The following is a 15,564-nucleotide window of genomic DNA, read 5'->3' on the forward strand; positions in this document are numbered from 1 at the left end:
CTATATAAAGAAATTGTTCTTGTATTTGTGGACAATGAATATTTATTTTAAATTATTTGCTTGTTTTTATAGTTATATTATTTTCAGTCATTTTTCACATGAATATGCATATAATTTCCTCAGTAACATTATGACCTGTTGTGCCAAGCTAAAGACAACATTCATTTACAAAACAAAGTGAATGAAACAAAAACAAAAATCTCACCCTTCTGTGCTGTTACCGTTTTGGCAGGGCAAAGACTCTTAACTGGTCTGCTCTCACCTGCTCTGTCTTTTCTCCAAAATCATTCTCCACATTGTACCTAAAGCAGTCATTTAAAACTTCTCTATCCTTCAGTTCTTTCCTGTTGTTCTGAAAATACTTTACAAAGCCATGAATATTCTGGCTTCTGGTGTCCATTGCAGCCTCCTGTCACTCTTCTTCCCCTTTGCTCTGCTCCAAGTCCTGGAATATTCCTCAGTCTCAGTACCTCAGAGCTTTGTATGTGCTGCCCCACGTGGAGCGCTCTCTCCATCTCTGCCCACTTAGTCTCTATAACTTTCAAGGAAATGACGATCAAGTCCTCAGGGAGGCATTCCCTGACCCAGGGGACTAGATCAAATAATCGTGTTATCGAGGTCTGTGTAACATTCTACTTTTTTTCCAGTAATTGCCACACTTACAGTTCTCTAGTTAAATCTTTAAATGGCTCGCTTACTGCATTCCCTGTTAGTGTATCAACATCGTAAGGTCACGAGCTATGTCTACCTTGTTCAGCACTGCAGCTGTAACATTCTGCATAGTCCCGACCCTTGCTAGGCGCTCGGTACATCCATGGGCTTGGCACACTACATCATCACGTCACAACTGCAAGTGGTCACAGAGGTCACCCTGTCCTACTGTGCATCTAATGCAGGAATTGCTCCACTCCAGACAGATGACACATACGGGACACGTTTGAATGTTTCCGTTGACAGCGCTCATTATCTTGCAGGTCTGGTGAGCTAAATTTTAGAAAACAAGCAAAAATAGCAACAACCATTTTCATATGAAAACAAAATCAAACCAAGATACCTTCAGAAGAAATCACTCCTGGACTTTCACCATACAAATTTAACAACTATTTAATTTGGTGCCCCTTCTGCACTAAACATTATTGTGTGTGCTCTCCAGAGAAACTTGTGTGTCGCCTCCTAGAGAAAGTTCCCTGATCTCCTCTTTCTGCTGACACCCAGGGTATAGACCTAAATCTGCTGGTTTTTTTTTTTTTTTTTTTAATATGAGGTGGGATGAGCCACTACATTTCTCTCAAAGGGATTTTCTTTCTCAGTAAAAAATGACAGATGCGATTGATATGCTAAACATTCTCAAAATAGGGCACTTTGATAGGTCAGTCTGACATAGCCATTTGAAGTGGTTGTTTTTAATTAAAGAAACATTTTCATGTGCCTATTTAAATTTAGTTCAGATATTAGTACCTGTTCATAAAAATGTGAAAACTTATAATAATTTCCAAATGTAATAAATACCTTTTTAGTTAAACTTTAGCAAGAGAAATTTAAATTTGAAAGTGAGGACCTGCTTTTCTTTCACTTTGAAATCAGATATTCACTTTTTAGCAGAGCTTTGTACTAAGAAGACTCGCTTGAGTATTTTAAATGTGTAGATGAAGTGCTGAGCCATATGGAAGAGCAGGTATAAGAGAATCTGACTTGAAAAGGGCTTTATCTCCTAGTGTCTTTGGAATTCAGAAATGGTCTCTGGAGAGGTGATGAGTGAATTGCTCAAGATTCAAGGAATCTCTTCTGAGTAACTGCAGTGGAGCTACTCTATTCCTTCAGGGCATCTGGAACCCTTGGGGTAGAATTTGTCCCAGAAGAAGTTCACTGCTATAAAGCACTACTGAGAGCCTATAAAGGAAATTTCACCATGAGAAGAGGAACAAATCAGTGTAAGTGATCACTAAAAGGCCAGTGTAGGTTGCTCTGCTGAGAGAGCTCATTCTGGCACAAAGCACAACTGGGCTAAACACTCCTTCTGGCCCAGCCATCCCAGCACAAACTTCAGGTGCACTCACCACAACTGGGCTAAACACTCCTTCTGGCCCAGCCATCCCAGCACAAACTTCAGGGGCACTCACCAAACATGTGATAGTTAAAATTTTAGATCCTATATTCAAGACTTTGGATGTTGAAGATGAAGCTCTTTGTGGATAGGTTCTCTGGAAGGAATGACATCTCTCCCTCAAATAATCATGCAGGAGCTGAACCAGCAAATGCATAATCGTCACAGTGGATTGAAGGGTGGCAGAATATGCCACCCCAAAATATGCCACTTGGCCATAATGGTTATCTTCACTTGAAGGCAGTTGAGAAAAAGGACATACAAAGGTACTTCAAAGAGAAAAGCTCTCTGCCCTCTCTCTCTCTGTCTAAAAGTAGAACATAAATTTGCAAAGGCGTCCTCCTGCCCTCTCTACCAGGAAGGACAAAAGTTAATCAACAAAGATGGCCAGATGACCTGACCAAGAGGGATCTACATATCCAACTTAACTAACTGGCCGTTGTCTACCATTAGTTTCCCACATGTTTACTCCACTCTCTCCCTTCCTCCAGCCCAACTCCTAGAGACTCAAGGCCCTTTTCCTTTGTCTCAGCACTTTTCTAAAATGTGGTTTTCTTTGCTGAAGATGCCATATAGGCCAGAGTTCTAAGCCACATCCTTCAGTTACTCTTTTCTGGGTATTCCCGAGTGTTACATGTGTGACACACATGTTAAAATTTGTTTGTTTTTCTCTTGTTAATCTGTTTTTTTTTAAAAAATCTTGTTAGTCTATTTTGTTAATCTGTTACAGAAGCCCCAGCTGAGATCTCAGAAAGGTAAAGGGAAAATTATTTATCCTTCTCTACAGATGAAGACACATTGAATTGCGCAGTTCAGTTTTCAATCACCAAACCATGTTTAAATTACAGATGGAAAGAAAATCTCCTCACGCCCTCAGCTCTCCCCTAACCACCACCCATACCCCGTACACAAACACACACTGCTAGTGAATGAATGAGATTCTTCAGTTTTTGATTCTTTTGAACTTAGTAACTCTCAAGGGTCCTTGGACAATTTGGGGGAGAGTAGAGGCCTGTCAAGTGAAGCTGTATGTCCTAGTAAGGTGGGCAGGTAGGATCTCAAGTGATCAATTTAAGCTTCTGAACAAGAAATTTAACCTTATTCCAGCCTGCAAAATAGACCATACCAGTTACAAATACCTTGTGAACCAGGGCACCCCTTCTACCATTTTATCCTTGAATTCCATCTAATTCTTGTCTAACTGGGCTCTAACATAGTCACAGATTGAAGATTTTCTTAAACACACTAAGCAGTTTTAAAAGCATTAAAATGGAATGCTAAAATGACCAATTCAAAATGGCATGGCATAAAAAAGAATGAAATTCTCCCATTTGCAACAACATGGATGAACCTGGAGAAACTTGTCTTGAGTTAAATAAGCAAAGCACAGAGGGATAAATACTGCATGTGCTCACTCATAAGTGGGAGCTAAGAGAGGAAGAAGGAAGGAAAGAAAGACCACAGTGGTGTGTTGGACTTGCAGAGGGAGAGGGAAGACCTAGGGATACAAAGTGGAGTGGGGAAAGGGGGACAGGGAGGGAGGTCAGGGATAATTGGGTGGGGACACAGGGTATAATCACAATCTTCAGTAATGGGCATGCTGCCAGTATGGATCTGGCCACCATATCTTGGGCACAAGCGGTGACAATCAGCTTTGTATCTCATGAATTTTCATAACCAATAAAAAAAAGTACTAAGAAAAAAAAATGGCATGGGCCCAAATAGCTTCACAGTCATTTTACAAATGCTAAAATGAAATGGAGCATCACCTCACATAAAGTGACATCATACAATAATCTTTATTTATCTAATACATACAGATACGGAGTAAATCACAAGATGTGACTTTTTTTTCTAGAAATAAGCAAGCAAACCAAATAAAATATTGCATCGAATTTCTTGCCTTAATAAACTATAAAATAGTTTTGATGTCTACTAACATATATTCCTTTTGTGACCACTATATTTTAAAAACATCAATTTAAGGAAGTGTTCTTTCCTATTCACTCTTGTATAATTAATGTGTAACAATTTAGTTCCTTTAGGGATGGGGTCCAAAGCCTTAATCCTAAATAATCAGGTACCCAGCCATTAAGGCTGAATTTCTGGTTGCCTGATGCTTAATGACGAGGGTAACTAGATCCTACCTCTGGAATGTTGTCATCTGTCTCTAAGGAATTTCATGCAAAGTGGTGGGAAGAGAACCTAACAGGACAGAAACCTGGGAGTAGGAGGAAGAGAGAAAAGGGAAAGAGAGTTGAGATCAGTGTTAGTCTATAGTAGATAGTCAGTGACCATCCATTGAGGGTTTCAGCACAGCAGTGATTATAATGATTAATCATGGAATTTAATCTGGGTAAGGAGGGAAAAAAGCCCTTGGGTGATTAGGGCCAATAAAAGGTAGTAGGAACAGTAGATGATAGGTTCCAGTGTGGTCTAAGGACTGTTAAAAGTTGGGGATGTTAGCAGAAATTAGATAGAAATAGAAAATAAGTAGTAGTACTCAGAGAGTTAAATGCTAGAAACTGAGAATGTGGAGAGTAAAATTATTTATAGTGCAAGATCAAGGATATGACCTTGAGAATGGATGGCTAAGGTAAGATATTGGAAAGATCATCTATGTAGGATTGTTGAAAACATCAAGGATTATGTTAGAATCAGGGCTGGCAAGAGTCACAGTAAATCAGGAACTAAAATCTTCAATCAATGAGGAAGAGTGACCCAGAGAGTGGTAACTTAGTGTACTGTAAAAGAAAACTCCAAAGTCTGCATGACTTTTGTCACTGAGATATGTAAGTGATATTTCTTATATCATAAGGACCTATCGATGTCTTATTTTTTTATTATATAAGACTAGCTAGTTTAGCGTGTATAGATTAGCAGCGTATAAATCACTCCATCAAAAAGTTCCTGAAAAATATCACTATGTACTTAGGAAAATAATTCTAGTGTCTTTACCAGGCACAGAAAAAGACAAACAGAGGTACCTTGAAATTTGGGTATCTTATAGTCCTTTTGAAAAATTCAGCTTGAAATTATTCCGTGTAGATGCCTATATATACCATAAAAATGCATAATTTCTAAAATATGCTACTGTTGAAGATAAGTAAGCCGAATAGTTAAGGGATCCAAGGTCATTTATTCATTCATTCAACATGTGGTGATCTCCTCCTCAGCCAGGTAGTCATAGAAGGGCAGCCTTTGCACAGTCAGTTGCCATGTGTATATTCATGCTCAATTATTCTTATCAGTTAGTTTATTTTAAATTACTAAGTAGAGCCTTTGCAACTCTCAGTAAGATGGGGATTTATTATCTTGGAATCAAATAACTCATTCAGAGAATAAATAATAAAAATCAAATCAATAGAAACTTCACAATAGAAATAAACTCACAGTAAATTGAAAATTAAAATAGCATGTTTAACAAAAAAGACCTAGGATCCTCTCCTGTTAAAACTCTAATTAGCCTTTGCCAAGCATGGAATCAAAAAGTATGATTTTACTTTATTTACTTTATTTGCTATAAATCTCATCCCTGAAATAATTTTCTGTCCTGTAATTTCCTTTTTTATCCTCTAGAGAATAAAAATTGCTTATATATCTGTCATATTTTAAATGTCCTAAACTACCTTTAAATGTACTATTTAATATAGTTCAATAACTAGTTAGCTATTTTCTAAGTGAACTGTCGCATTACAATAACTTCAGAGTGCATAGTCACCCTTCTGAAACAAGCAGTTCTTATGCAAATTCAGGGTAGATTTTCTAGGTGCTGTGACAGATTCTTTACCTACCTGATCTCCTAATCTTTACATTAACACTGCAAGGTAGGTTAATTATTTTGCACAGCATTTTATGCAGGAAGAAAACCGAATTTCGATGAGGTTAGGAAGGTCACAAAGTTAGTGTCTCCTGGAGGCTCTTGCATAAAGGTTGAGCCAGAGAGTTTGCTGCTGTAGAGTCCAAGGTCAGTAGCTTTTCCACTCTTCCACATGAAAGTGATAATTATATTGCTAATAATTATATTAGCTAATATTTGTTAAGTAATTAGAAACTACCAAGTATGAGCTAAGGCATTATATATTTTTAAATCTAGAATAATCTTGTGATTAAGACACTGAACTTTAGAGAAGGAGAGTCATTTGCCTAAGATTATAAAAAACAAAGTCTACTTAGCTGGGATCATGTCTAGGCTCTCTCTGAATTTTGAACTCACACTATAAACTGGATCATTAGTCTCAGCATATGCTTTGCTACAATATGATGGTATGAAGATAAAGTCAGAGGGTTATGATAAAGTTGAGATTGTTTTATTTACTTTCATAATTTGGTAGCTCACATATTTTCTGGGTTTTTGTTTTTTGTTTTTGGTGGCTGGTGGGTACAGGGATTGAACCCCAGACCTTCGTGGTATCAGTACCGTGAACTAACCAACTAAGCTGACCAGCCAGCCCCATAGCTCACATATTTTCTTTAAACCTCTGCATAAACTCATAAAACTAGAATAATCTTTCTGATATTTACATTTTCAGATAATTTTAGAGAGAATCATTCCAAGTAATGTAGATGTCTTAATTTGTACATAATTTTGCCTGTGTTCATAGCTCAAACCTTTCTTTGGTCAGGATTGTTCAATCTTACCCAAACATGGCCATACTAGGGTTTCATATCTGGGTGAGTTTAACTAATGAAAGACAGGAAAAATACCGCAGCTAAGGTTATGACTTTGCTCCTAACATGGGTAAATTAAACATCCTCAGCCTTGCAATCTTTCCATCATAGTTAGCCAGTGTGTAAATGCATACCTTTGGCCACTGCTAGACATAAAACGCAAATTCCAACATGGATAGCTTGTCAAAAATCATGACTGATATGGCACACTATTTTTTTTTAGAATTTGTTATTGTTAAACTACCTGACAAAACAGATAAATCACTCCATTTACTTTAAGAGAAGAATTACAGACGTGGTGTTAAAATTTTACTTTATGCAGTGCAAGTCATGTATTAGATTCTATTTGTTTTATGATCAAGTGAATAAATGAATGAATTGCAAGTGTAAGTCTCTCATGTGTATTCTTCACACACAGAATCAGATTCAAACCTGATTGTTTAGCACCAACTAAATTACAGGTTGGGTTATTCAGACATTTACCTGAAAAGAGTCTGCACATTCACAATTGTTCTGGCGTCTGCCATGTAGTTGTAAGATCCGTGCACTGTGCACAAATCCCACACTTCGGGATGGCTCACTTCACAAAGACCATGAGACAGAGACCGTTGCAATCAAGCAAGAGGAGTTTATTCCAGCATGCTGGGGTTGCTTCGTTTTCAGGACAGAAGCAGCCCCAAACCTTTAACACAGGAGCTTTTTATACAGTTTTTTGACAGGCTTTCGTAACAGGATGAGTTGTTGATTATCTGAGGCGCCTTAAGATTTATGGTTAGGCTTAGCAGGCTGGTACCTCGATAAGGAACAGTGCATTTTTCAATCGTTTATCTTCCCTGGGGTCTGGCCAGGTGGCCTCTAGATAAGGAACTGGTCAGTTCCTGGAACCGGGTGGTTCCTGGAATTTTAGTGTGTCTGGGTCTGCCTGACCTTTTAGAAGCTGCTTTACTTAAAATGTCTTTGGTTATGTTTTCCCGTTTTTAGCAAGCATTTACAGAAGCAAATTGTGCATGTTAAAGTTATACTTTCCTTTTACAATCCCCCCTTTTTCTTGTGCATATTTCAATCATGAAATACTTGTCTCTTGTTGATTTAATTCCTGATATTTTTGTTTTAACATTATAATCTGAACAGTGCTAACACATTCTCTAACAAAAGCTACTAAGCAATTTAAAATACAGGGACCGAAGGTCAGAAGTAACAATAAAATAACTAGTGGTCCTAGCAGGGTAGACATGAGGGTCGTGAGCCATGGGGAGGAGTTAAACCATGACTTAAACCATCCCTAATTTTGTTCCTAGCTTTAAACAGGGCTGAGGGAAGGAGCACCACGCAGTCCATGCCAGTCTCCATGGTTAATTTAGTCAGGGTCTCTTTTAGAGAGTTCTGTTCATCTTTTCTACCTGTCCTGAACTCTGGGGTCTATAGATACAATATAATTTCCAATTGACCCCTAAGTATCTGGCCACTCCCTGGCTTACCTTGGCAATGAAGGCAGGTCCATTGTTGGACCCGATTACCTTGGGCACCCTGAAGCATGGGAAGATTTTTTTCAGGATTTTCTCGACCACGACTGTGGCTGTTTCTTGTTTTGTTGGGAATACTTTTACCCATCCAGAGAAGGTGTCTATAAAAACTAGGAGATACTTGTAACCATATCTGCCTGGCTTGATCTCTGTAAAATCTACTTCCCAATATACCCCTGGTCTGTCTCCCCTGAGTCTCTTGCCAGGTCCTGCTGTATTTTTGCAGACATTTACTTTTTGACAAGGTACACAGCCTTTAACTATCTGCTCTGCTAATTGTTTTAGCCCTATGATATGCTATTTTGTCCTCAGGGCAGTCTGGGCCAATTTGTTTACTCCCAGGTGAGTCTGGGCCAATTTGTTTACTCCCAGGCAGTCTGGGCCAATTTGTTTACTCCCAGGTGAGTCCATTGGTGCATTTGTTTGATCATGGTGCATGCTTGTTCTTGTGGCAAGATAGGCTTGCCTGACACTGCATACCAGGGCCCTTTTTCCTGATCAAAGTGGTTATCAGAGTCCCTTGAGATCATTGCTACGTCCTCAGCAGAGTATTTAAACTTGGGCTTTTCTAGCTTAGGGACGTTAACTAACAGAATAGACGTGGACCCATGGGCTGCCACCCTTGCTTCAGAATGGGCCAAGTTGTTTCCTTTGGCGATGGGGGAATTCTCTTTCTGGTGGCCCGGGCAGTGTATGATACTCACTTTTAGTGGTCAGTGAAGGGTCTCCAACAGGGCTACGATCTCTGCCTTGTTTTTGATTTTTTTTCCTCCTGAGGTTAGCAGACCCCGTTGTTGATAGATAGCACTGTGCACATGGGCAGTGGCAAAGGCATACCTGCTGTCTGTGTAGATGTTGATTCCTTTGCCCTCTCCTAGTTCAAGGGCTTTTGTGAGGATGATGAGTTCTCCCTTCTGAGCGGACGTTCCTGCAGGTAAGGCCTGTGCCCATATCAGGTTCTGGCCATCTACTATAGCAGCTCCTGCTTTCTGTACTCCTTCCTTCAGGAAACTGCTGCCATCAGTAAACCAGGTGGCTTCGGCATCCGTCAGAGGCTGATCTGCCCTGACAAGTCTTTCCGCCATCCATGTGCCTCAGCCAGCACTTGTTGGCAGTCATGGACAGGAGGGTCAAGGTCCGGGTCCGGTAACAATGTGGCTGGATTTAAGCTCACCGGGGGAGCAAAAGTAATCCAATCTGAATTCAGTAACAGAGTCTGATAGTGAGTCATGCGAGCATTTGTGAGCCAGCGGTCGAAGGGGCTGGTGAACAATACTTTCTAAGGCATGAGGTGCCAAGATTACCAAACTTTGTCCCATAGTCAACTTGTCAGCATTTTTTACCAGAACTGCTACTGCTGCTATGATCCTTAGACAAGCTGGCCACCCCAAGGCTACTGGGTTTAGTTTTTTAGACAGATATGCTACAGGCCTTTTCCAGGGCTCCAGTTTTGGTATTTTTTTCCTTGTAGTACGCACATTGATTCTTTGCCAGGGGTCCCTTCCTGTTGCCCAGTACTGTCTTACTGGGCTCCCTAGTTTCCCTGACTACAGTGGCCAGAATTTTGTGAAAATTACTTTCTTGGTGCTTTTCTCTCTTTATTTTTTAGCCTCCTGCATTTTCTGCTTTCTCACTTCTTTTTTTTTTTTTTTTGACTTTCTATTATGATAAACCTTTTTAGCCACCTGCACTAATTCCCTCAATGACTTATCTTGTAACCCTTCAAGCTTCTGCAGTTTTTACTGATGTCTTTACTAGACTGGTTAATAAAAGCAACTGTCACTGTAGCTTTGTGCTCTTTACTACTAGGATCATACGGGGTAAACTGACGGAATGCCTCCATGAGTCTCTCCAGAAATGCTGATGGAGACTCATTGGGCCCCTGGATTACCCCTCTTACCTAAGTCAAATTGTTGGGGCGTTTTGCTGCCCCTCAGAGACCTGCCATTAGAGCCTGGCGATAGACCTTCAGGTACTCCCTACCTTCTGCCGAGTTGAAATTCCAGTTTGGTCTGGTCAATGGGAATCCTACATCTATAACATCAGGGAGGAGGGTAGGTCGCCCATCGTCTCCTGGAATGTTCTTTCGAGCCTCCAGGAGGATTCATTGTTTCTCCTTGGTGGTGAACAGGACCTGGAGGAGCTGCTGGCAGTCATCCCAGGCGGGCTGGTGGGTATAAAAGACAGACTCCAAAGAGAAGTTAGGTCTTGTGGCTCATTAGAGAAAGAGGGATTCTGGTTTTTCCAATTATATAAGTCACTTGTGGTAAAGGGAATATAGACCATAAAGGGTTCTTGGGCACTGGGGCCTGGCGTAAGGGCAAAAGGGGGGCAGGAGACGTGAGCTACGAGGGGTCTGTGTTTGTGAGTCAGGTACAAGGTCTTGCCAAGGCCTCATCTGGTTTCTGTATTCATCTTCACTGTTATCTCAGGACCCTGCAACATTTTGATTTGTGCCAGTGTACTTGGCTAGTGCCCAAGGTCAGCTTCCAGTTGTCTGGCCTTGATCATTTCTTAAAATTTTACAAAACTCAAAGAAAGAACTGTTAGCTTTGCAAAGTACTAATTAGCTTCTCAGCCTTGTTTTTCTACTTAGTAAGTGAGTAGAAAAGTCAGGGGATGGGAAGCAAGAGTAGAGAGAGAAAAAAAACTGTCCTTAAAAAAATCGTCCCCTCCCCTGTAGCCCAGGCTACTTTAGGTCCCAAAATGGCTTCAGTCCTGCTCACTCCAATAATTTCTCATTGTCAATAGTTCTTTCCACGTTTATGGAGTGGGCCGCCGACTCATCTGACTGCTTCAAGCTGTTTTTAGGGCGCAGTAGGGGTTAGTGTGGAATGGAACTATTTGACATGATGGAGGACGTAGCTCTTGTTACCCAGCTGGAGTGGCGCGGAGGATCAAGGGCATTTGTTTATCTATTGTCTTAACAGTTGATTCACAACAGGTGGCTTACTCAGAGTTAGCAAGCTATACATTAATTGGTACATCAAGAATTTTAAGAACTTACATGAATCCTTTGTTTAGGAGCAGGATGTCTCATCCAAGTCATGAGTCTCTTCCTTCAAGTTTATGAAACTTTAGAGAACTGCTTGTGTAGACAAGACATCATTTCCCCTTTTTTGATCAAAACATTCCCCATGGAAGCATTGAAGATCAATTTTCTGATTAAAAAGGTTTTACTTTTCTTTGTATGGATGACTCAGTGCTGGGAAGACTTATTCCCAGGTAGACATGTTATTTTATAATTAACCTTTTTAATTGTCTACTGTTATATAAAGAGAGTAAATTTTTATTATATTTATTTAAATAACCATATTACCATAAAAATCAGAAGGATACTCACAAATAGTTTTTAAATTTTGGAGGAATCAAAGAGGAAAAAGGCAAACATGTTTATCTTTGTTTATAAAGTATATTTTACCAAATTGCTGTAAGTTATAGATAGCTTAGAGAAAAAGTTTTCTTAAATCTGGAAAACAAAACATTTAAGTAAGGAACAAATAATGAAAGTTACAAAACATTTTTATCAGTTACTTAACTTTGTATACTTAATTTTTGCTTTGTTTGATCTTAATTAGTAGTTTTATAAACTTATTAGATTTCTTACTAGAGTTTTGAAAACCTTTTATTTTGTCCATAGCTTTCTTTATATCGCCTCTTTTCCTGCATACTGATTTCCTTTTTTACCAACAATAATAAATTAACCTTATTTATCTAAAAATCCCATGATCAAAAATCGTTCTGTTTTAGGCTGGGCTTATAAGTTTAACCTTAAAACCTTTACCAAAGACAAATGTAATCCTGTTTGACCAGTAAACCCAAGCAGATAATTCCAAAAACATTTCTTATAGCAGTGTGATTTTCAAAAAAACTTTTTTCCCTTTTTTTTTTTTTTTTTTTTTAGTTTGTTTACAGTTAGCTAGAACTGGCTGAGTTGTACAAGAAAAACAGAATCTCCAAGTGGCCTTGATTTTTTTTTTTAACAGGTTTTTCTTTATCTTGGCTGAAATGCCATAGACAGTGAGTTTTTCTTATAACACTTCCAGAACTCTGTGCACAGACAAACAAATTTTGTCCAGAGACTTAGCTAATTACAGTGTTCAGTTTTTCAAGCTTGCCAGGAGAAACTGAGAAAAAATAATTTATTTCAGTCAGCAGGTCTTTAATGACCAAAAGACACAAACTTAGTTACTCAAACACAAACAGACAGACAAATTATGAGCCCTGGCCTTCACGTCAGTCCAGTATTTCAGAGTCAGATTTAAAGGGGTAGAAACAGTCTGCCCCATGTTGCCCCAGAAAGTCGTCAGTCCCCACACACACGCAACCAGACAAACAAAAACCAAAACACTGAGGCGCCCCAGCCACGGGCGCCACAACCAGATTATCAGAGAATTCGGGAGGGGTCTCCTTCCTAGAGGTCTCCCATGGAGCTGAACCTGTTCGTCTCCAACAGAGGAATCTGGAGCGTCCTCCAGGATTCCTGTGGCCGCAAAGTGCCTGTACGTCTACCCACCGCTGTGACCACTACAGACCGATGGGTTCGCCTTGGAGCCTCCAAAAAACTGAAACCAGACCGGCGACTCCGTCCCGGAGCCACCGAAAAGCTGAAACCAGATTACAGTAGACAACAAAGACACGAAGACAGACACAGCAGACAGACAGACAACCACGGTACCTGCTCGAGTGAGCAATCCTCCGTTCTCTAGCCTCTGGTCCCAGAGAGAGCCGTTTCCCAGCCAACGCACCAAAAATGTAAGATCCATGCATCATGCACAAATCCCACACTTCGGGATGGCTCACTTCACAAAGACCACGAGACAGAGACCGTTGCAATCAAGCAAGAGGAGTTTATTCCAGCATGCTGGGTGCCTGTGTTTATAGCTCGAACCTTTCTTTGGTCAGGATTGTTCAATCTTACCCAAACATGGCCATACTAGGGATTCATATCTGGGTGAGTTTAACTAATGAAAGACAGGAAAAATACCGCAGCTAAGATTATGACTTTGCTCCTAACGTGGGTAAATTAAATATCCTCAGCCTTGCAATCTTTCAATCATAGTTATCCAGTGTGTAAATGCATACCTTTGGCCACTGCTAGACATAAAACCCAAATTCCAACACGGATAGCTTGTCACAAATCATGACTGCTACGGCACACTATTTTTTTTTTTAGAATTTATTATTGTTAAACTACCTGAGAAAACAGATAAATCATTCCATTTACTTTAAGAGAAGAATTACTGATGTGGTGTTAAAAATTTACTTTATGCAGTGCGAGTCATGTATTAGATTCTATTTGTTTTATGATCAAGTGAATAAATGAATGAATCACAAGTGTGTCTCGTGTATTCTTCACACACAGAATCAGATTCAAATCTGATTGTTTAGCACCAACTAAATGACAGGTTGGGTTTTTCAGACATTTACCTGAAAAGAGTCTGCACGTTCACAATTGTTTTGGCGTCCGCCATGTAGTCTTCCTCAGCACTCATGGTGCTTTCTTTGTCCACAACCACCATGTTGGCAGCAAAAGTCACTCCACACCTGAGTAAATCATCTAGGCTTTGGTAAAAATTGACAAAGAAAAATGGACTTTAAATAAAACCATAAAGTTAGAATCAGTGCTAAGACTTGCTTACCCTCTGTGCTTATATAAGTTGCTCTTACAGGAGGCTTTAACAGAGTGTGCACAGGTAGATATTAATGGGAATTATGGTATAATATTATCTACTGATATAAAATATTATTTGGGGTTCTTTACATTTTGTTAGATCTCAACTGTTTCAAGGCATGTGTGTTAAGAATCCTTACTTAATAATATTTATTAATTATATAAATGAAACATGAAAAACACCCATTTTGCAATCAAATCGAAGTAGAACAAGATACAACTTTATTTTTATAGTTAACAAACAGCTTCAAAGACATGTTTACATTTTTTTATTTCTAAGTTGCTTTTGGTACAAGTAGAAATGAAAATTTCTGTATTAATGGAGATGGTCAAGCCTAAAGAAAAAAATATAAAACTATAAAATGTTTATTTTTAAGTGTCTATTGTTTCTTTATTTAAAAGCTACGTGTTATAAATTGGTTCTACACAGACAAGAGCATGTGAGATATAAAGATATCTGCTGTATTCAAGCCTACCGTTAACTCAAGTTTTGAGCAAGTTCTTAAACAATATGATTTCTCTGACTGCACAAAGTGATTGCTAAACTAGGATACAAACACCTGTGAGCTATAATTGAGTCAGTCTTCTCTCCTATCACTGATAAAAACCTTATGTAGCATTATCCAAATGAACTAAAAGAAAATGTTTACTATTAAACCTGAAATAGGGAAATCATTACTCTCATTGCCTCTGCTTCATACAAACTAGAAAAATACGACTGAAGTGGATAATAAACTTAAATGAGTTCAAGAATGTTCTAAGTACAGAGTTGACTGGAGACAGATAAGAAGAGAAAGGTTAATTGATTTCCATCTCTTCTGATTTAAAACAGCAAGTTTAAAACTTAAAATACAGCAGTTCCTTTCACATTCTTCAACTGAAGAGTCAGGCTCCAGAGGATCTTTTCTAAGCACATGTTTGGTCGAATTAGCCATGGTTAAAGGGAATTATTTTCCTTTTATGGAAAGGCAGCAGGCAGGATTTCTTACCCTGTTATTAGTTGAGAGAGTGTTACCAAAGCCTTGAGTCCAAGATCCCCAGGAGAAGTCCAGAAAAAAATATTTCACTTGAATCAGGAACAATGTTCTCTACCAGAGATTTTATGGCTAAAACTGTGGAAGCAGAATGTTATTCCAAATAAATTTCCTATGGTAAAAGGGGCCAGGACCATAACATCTAACCAATATGATGACTGTGAAATTTGAATCCCTAGGCATACTTAGGACTTCCTTTCATCTAAGAACTTCATCAAAGTGTAGTTTATTCAAATGCATTTTCAAAAGAAAGTTAGATGAAAAATGAATGTGCTATGGTCCCTCATGTAGCATCAAAATGATACTTGAGTCATATATCTTCAAATCACCTTATAATAATTTTAAAACACTTTCTCATATTTCAGCTCTGACTATCTTTTTTCCCTCCATAAAAAAAAAAAAAACTCAAAAAACCAAAAACCTCTATTATAATTATCTATGTAGGAAAAGGGAAATATAAGGGAGTAGAAGGTGAGACTGACTGAATAAGGATATGCAGATAGAAGTTAAAATAGGAAAGATGAATATTTAATCAGCAATCATCTAATGAAGTCGAAG

The 15,564-nt window shown here is 38.9% G+C and overlaps 1 protein-coding gene across 2 annotated transcripts in view; it reads right to left on the bottom strand.

Annotated features, from left to right (window-relative positions):
- Positions 1–15,021, bottom strand: part of LOC103608305 (potassium channel subfamily T member 2-like) — a 74,759-nt gene extending 59,738 nt beyond the window's left edge. For both annotated transcript variants that reach the window (XM_008592751.1, XM_008592752.1), the window contains exon 1: positions 13,729–15,021. In XM_008592751.1, coding sequence (XP_008590973.1) covers positions 13,729–13,820 — 92 coding nt within the window. In that variant the 5' untranslated portion in view covers positions 13,821–15,021. The remainder of the gene's footprint in view (positions 1–13,728) is intronic.
- Between the last annotated feature and the right edge of the window lie 543 nt (positions 15,022–15,564).

This window comes from Galeopterus variegatus, unplaced genomic scaffold (assembly GCF_000696425.1).
Source record: "Galeopterus variegatus unplaced genomic scaffold, G_variegatus-3.0.2 Scaffold8278, whole genome shotgun sequence".
In the NCBI taxonomy this organism is placed as follows: domain Eukaryota; kingdom Metazoa; phylum Chordata; class Mammalia; order Dermoptera; family Cynocephalidae; genus Galeopterus; species Galeopterus variegatus.